Source organism: Clytia hemisphaerica, unplaced genomic scaffold, assembly GCF_902728285.1.
Source record: "Clytia hemisphaerica strain Z4C2 unplaced genomic scaffold, Clytia hemisphaerica genome assembly, whole genome shotgun sequence".
Taxonomy (NCBI): Eukaryota; Metazoa; Cnidaria; class Hydrozoa; order Leptothecata; family Clytiidae; genus Clytia; species Clytia hemisphaerica.
In genome coordinates this window covers 47603-53602 of record NW_027103834.1, presented here as the reverse complement: position 1 = coordinate 53602, position 6000 = coordinate 47603, and the positions used below count along the sequence as shown (strand labels likewise).

Here is a 6000-nt window from a genome sequence, read left to right as displayed (position 1 = left end):
ACCTCCACCTGGTCATGGTCCTCCCTGTTTTAGGATCTGTGGGCAAATTTGCCATCGGTACGGTTCGCTTTTACCCCTGCTGAAAATACTTCCCCTTTGTACAATCAATTGTATATAATTAAAGCCGGCCTGGCTATAAATACTTAACCTGATAACAGATGTTCATAATTTTCTTACGCGCACGGTAAACCTCTAAAGGCACTTGAAAATTATACATCTGAGGAAAATAGTCCTCCCGCGGAAAATTCTACAACAAGAATCTTGTTGTGCGCCGGAAAAATAAAAAATAATACGGCGCCCTATTCATAAACACAATCGCGCAACTTTGTTGTCATTCCCAGTCCTTTTAGACGAACGCGGTCCTTACGATTTCGAGATTGCATATTCGTCAGATTGTTTGTTTTCACACATCCCTTTAGAGCTTCAGCGTGGTGTGCAGAAAACATTCACAATCTGATCTCAGGTTATAAATACTAGAATGGCGAATCCCAGTGCTACTGATTGTGACAGAGCTGTTATGGAGGAAATCCAAACTGTTTTGAATCGTGAATCTCGCTTTGCTGCTGCATATCGTAACATGAAAGAAATAGAAGAAGCTGAGAAAGAACAAGCGAACCGAGAAAATCGTGAACCTTCTCGAGTAAGTATGCTTATGCGTCCAGGGAATGACATGCGTCCTGCCAATGCCCCACTTCATGAGGAAGTGGCAGCAATTTTTGTTGGTGATGATGGGGCTCCCCCTACTTCTTGAGATATTGTTATTTATCCGAGAGGTCAACAGTTACGGAAAAATTAATTTCACTCATCCTTTTAATGATCCTATGACATATCCATTGATTTTTCTCCATGGTGATTTTGGATTGAACACTGATATGAGGTACCATCAAAACCAAGGTAGGAGGACAAGAGTGAGTATGTTGGAGTACTATAAATATCGCCTAGCAATTCGACCTGGATTTCCAGCATTACACAGGGCAGGTAAATTATTTCAACAATTTTTAGTGGATGCCTATACCAAAGTCGAAGGTGAGCGACTACATTGGTGTAAAGTGAATCAACACGTTTTACGAGTGGATTCATATAATGGTTTATTTGAAGCATTAAACAGTAGAGCTGAAAGAGAAAACCTCCAACTTGGCAGGGTTGTTGTCCTCCCCTCAAGTTTTAGCGGTGGCCCAAGACATATGCAACAACTGTATCTTGATGCCATGTGTATGGTAGCAAAACTAGGTAAACCAGATATTTTTTAACTTTTAAGTGTAATCCTAAATGGGACGAAATAACAGAAAATCTTCTTCCTGGCTAGACAGCATCTGACCGCCCAGATTTAGTGGCAAGGGTTTTTCGAATGAAACTGGAGGCCCGGGGGGGGGGGGTTGGGGGGGGGGGGGGGGTACTTAGGCAAAATGGGTGCTGGGTATGTGCGTGCCTTAAGGGTAGGGTTTTTCACCCTCCCAAAGTCTCTCTAAGGGTTACCAAAACAACAAAAGTCAAAATCAGTCTCTCTAAGGGTCGGTTTTTTCACAAACTCGCGTCAAAGAAAAGTGAAAAGTCAAAAAAGTGAGAACATTTTTAAAAAAAGTGAGAAAATTTTTCAAAAATTAGAGAAATTTTTCGAAAATTGGAGAAATTCTTTTAAAAATCGAATTTCTTTGGCCCATTATAGAAATTTTTTGTGAAAAAGTCTCTCTAAGGGTTGGGTTTTTCTACACTGAGTCTCTCTAAGGGTCACCTTTTCACCAAAATTCAGTCTCTCTAAGGGTAAGGGTCCAGAGGTCTGGCACGCACATACCCGACACCCATCAATCCTAGTACCCCCCCCCCCGCCGGGACTGGAGGCCATCAAAAAGGATATTTTTGAGGATGGTGTTCTCGGTAAAACCGTTGCTTATGTTTATGTGATTGAGTATCAGAAAAGGGGCTTTGATAGTCTCATTTCAGCTGAAATCCCTGACTCGGATGAGGATCCCGAGCTATATGAAATTATCAAAGCTTGCATGATGCATGGGCCTTGTGGTGTACTCAATCCTAACTCACCATGTATGAATGAAGAAGGAAAATGCTCCAAAGGCTACCCAAAGGAGTTTAATGAAGCCACAATGATCAAGAACAATGGTTATCCAGTGTACAAGCGTTCGGATAATGGTAGAACGATTCGCAAAGGTAACCATGTTCTTGATAACAGGTATGTTGTTTCCTATAATCGATATTTGTGTAAAAAGTACAATGCACATATCAATGTTGAAGCCTGTTGTAGTGTGAAGGCAGTACAATATTTATAAAAATACATCTATAAGGGACATTATGTTGCCCATATTGAGATTAATGAAACACTTGCGCATGATGAAATAAAGACGTACCTTGATGCAAGGTACGTATCAGCGCCTGAGGCCGCTTGGCGTTTATTTACTTTTCCAATGCACAAGCAAAGTCATTCAACTATTCGCCTCGCTTTGCACTTGCCCAATGAGCAGCCTGTGTTTTTCCGTGAAGGTCAAGAGCAACAAGCCATGGATCAAGCCAATAACGAAGAACGCAATTCAATGTTAACAGCTTGGTTCAAATTAAATCAAGTAGATGAATCAGCAAATCGATACCTGTACACTGAAGTGCCTTATCATTACATTTTTAATAAGAAGTGGAAGAAAAGGCAAAATAACAAACATAAATTGGTTGCACGTATCTATAATGCTACTATCAGAGAGGGGGAGCGTTTTTTCCTCCGTGTGTTGCTACTTAATGTACCCGCCAGTTCAACGTCTTTTGAGTTTTTAAGAACATATAATGATGTTGTTTATGATTCTTTTAGAGAAGCTTGAAGAGGGGCCTGCTTGAAGATGATCATCTTTGGACCAATACAATGGCAGAGGTTGTAATTCATGGTTCCGGTGCTAAGATACGAGAAACATTCTGCATGCTTCTTATTCATGGTGAACCGAATAACCCCTTACAGCTGTGGGAGCTTTACAGGTTGGATATGATGTCAGATTTCTTAAGAAATCAGCCTGAAGATATTGCTGAACAAATGGCTTTACAATTTATAGAAAGACAGCTTCAACAGTTTGGTAAGAGCCTTAATGATTTTGCTTTACCTCTCTTAGAACAAGCTTTACCAAACGAGGATGCTCCTAATCCTCTGCAAATGAGACAAGAGGCTGAACAAATCAGACCTCAATTGAATGATGACCAAACTTGCTGCCTCTAACTCTGCCATTCAAGCTGTTTTAGGAAATGACCATCAGACCCCTCAAGTTTTTTTCCTTGACGGGCCTGGTGGTACAGGCAAGACTTTTACCTATAATTATATTATTAGAGTGTTGACTGTTGACTGGTCAACATAAAGCAGTAGCAACGTGTGCCTGGACTGGAATAGCTGCCATTTTGTTAGAAAATGGGAAAACTTTGCACTCTATTATTAAATTACCAGTACCAGTTCTTGACAACTCTACATGTAATATCAAGGCTAACTCCAAGGCAGCTGATTACTTGCGAGCAAAAGATATTATTATCTTAGATGAATGTTCAATGATTCCAAAGTATGCTTTGGAGGCTATTGATGCTCTACTCAAGGATATCTGTAACAGTAACGTCCCTTTTGCAGGAAAAGTTGTTCGTTTAGGTGGTGATTTCAGACAAACATTACCAATAGTACGTAGAGGTGGTGCTACTCAAATTATGGAGTGTGTTTGAAACGCAGTCCACTCAGGCGATTCGTACAGGTTTTCCAATTACGCACCAACATGAGAGCCCAAGAAGGTGAACAAAGATTTGCAGAATTTTTGATTCAACTTGGTAATGGGGAATTAGCCTTGAAGGAAAACAACCCTTATGAATGTTCAATTGAGATACCTCGCGAGTGCATTCTTGGAGGTCAGAATCAAGATTCATGTGAAGAAATCATTGATTCTGTATTTGGTAATTTTGAAGGTGATGTTTTTAAAAAGGTGATTCTCACACCTACAAATCTTGATGCCTTGAATGTGAATGAGAAAATCTTGACCAGACTTCCTGGAGATGCTACTACATGTCTTAGTTTTGATTCTATTGTTTCAGATAGCGAAGAGGAAATTGCTCTCTACCCCCTTGAATTTCTAAATAGGTCTGTGTCCCAGTGGAATGCCACCGCATTCCCTTAACCTTAAAGTAGGCTCAATTTGCATGCTTTTGCGAAATCTTTCTCTCAAAGATGGTTTATGTAATGCCACACGATTAATTGTTAGAGCCATTCAACAAAATGCAATTGATGTGGAAATATTTACTGGTGTCCATGCTGGTAAGCGTCGTTTCATCCCACGAGTGACGTTAGCCCCTGCTGATACAGGTATGCCTTTTCAATTGAAACGCACTCAATTTCCACTAAGATTATTATATGCTACCGTATGACTGTTAACAAAAGCCAAGGACAAACTTTTGACAAAGTTGGTATCCTTTTGTCTAAACCGTGCTTTGGGCATGGTCAATTGTATGTTGCTTTTTCCCGTGCAAGATCTTTTCAAGGGGTTGTTAAAAATTGTTAAAAACGATTTTCAAGGTGATGTATCCGGAACAGATACTTCACTAAAAACATTGTTTACAGACAAATATTGTAAAAAGTGCGCCCACACTCAGTCAATGTAGGGAAAAGAATGAAAACATTTCTGGTAGAATTCGTCTATAGTTAGATAGATTCTTACTTTTGTTATCTGTTTTTTATCTACTTTGCTGATTTATTCTGTGTAACCAATTTTGAATGTTTTTGGTTACGTGTGGAAGTAGCATCCATGTTATTGTATTATAGCAGTCCAACATACAACGTTCAACTTGCTGTAAGATGTGAAAATTTAAATGTCTCGCACGTGTATACTTTTATTTTTGATTTCAAATGGCTTTGTTTTGCCAGCCGTGCAAGTTTCTTATTACTGTTGTGGCAAGTTTGATACTTTTCATAGTCACCCACTATTGTGTTTTTTGTTCTTTTTGCAGGGCGGGGTGCGAAATCCGATGACTTGACCTTCACGTGGTGTACCCTGTTACATGTTTTGAAAGTTAATTTAGAGAAATGTTGAGCTGTTATGAAATTATGAAATGATTCTTATTCTTATTCGTAAATTTTTGTGGGAACTAAATTTTGAGATTTAGAGCAAAATCATCAAAAATTCAAAATTTTGTCTCCACAAAAATATTTACTTAAAACAGATTTATTAACACTGTCAAACACTGATGACCAAGAAATGAGAAACGCGGCACCAAATCCACAATATAATGAATTGGTCCAAAAGGTCGACCGACTGAATATCCTACTTTCACAAAACAAGATGAATAAAGAAGATGTTAGTTTGCTATATAGTCGCGCTGATGATATCGAAAATCGTTTCACTTCGTGATACATGTTTGAGATATTAAAAAAAATGATGGAGACTTGTAGATTTGATAGTGCTGATTCCAAATCTAAAAATTCTCCACGTTAAAAGGGTGCAGGTAAGCCAGAATTTAGTCTCAAAGTTAGGCATTATCGAGGGAATCGAAGAGATTCGTGTTTAATCGATTATCAATATGTATTATACAGAACGATTTCTCTGCCTTTGATTTCAAATGAAACACGCGTTCCGAAATCTAAGCAAAAAGTAGTACTATTAAACGGAATTCAAAAGTGCGCGTGATTCTGGCGAAACAAAAACGTTCCGAGATTTATCTAAAAAAATATAAACAAAGTTTCGCTCCAAAATCGAAAGTGATCTCAACGGTCGTAAGGGGCTCATTTTCGGTTTTTTCAAAACTGCATGTACTTCCACCTCATAAACATACCTATATTTGGGCTTTTTTGGAGAAGCTTAATTTAGCCGTCATGAATGTGTCCTGTAAGATGTCCCATAATGCACCAAACTCGAAAAAAATGGGAAAATCCCTGGAAAATCCGCCATTTTGATGACGTCATTGACAGAAAAACTTGAATAAGTTCAGGTAGAATAAAGATTTCGAGCTGAAATTTCGACCAGAGACGTATATAAATAAAACAAATTA

At 38.8% G+C, this 6000-nt stretch overlaps 1 protein-coding gene across 1 annotated transcript; it reads left to right on the top strand.

Moving 5' to 3' along the window:
* Nucleotides 1–3740: 3740 nt before the first annotated feature.
* LOC136807000 (uncharacterized) lies at nucleotides 3741–5045 on the top strand. Its single transcript, XM_067063577.1, has 3 exons — nucleotides 3741–4099; nucleotides 4221–4321; nucleotides 4963–5045. Exons 1-3 carry the CDS (start codon nucleotides 3741–3743, stop codon nucleotides 5043–5045), a joined length of 543 nt encoding a protein of 180 aa, XP_066919678.1.
* Nucleotides 5046–6000: the final 955 nt, after the last annotated feature.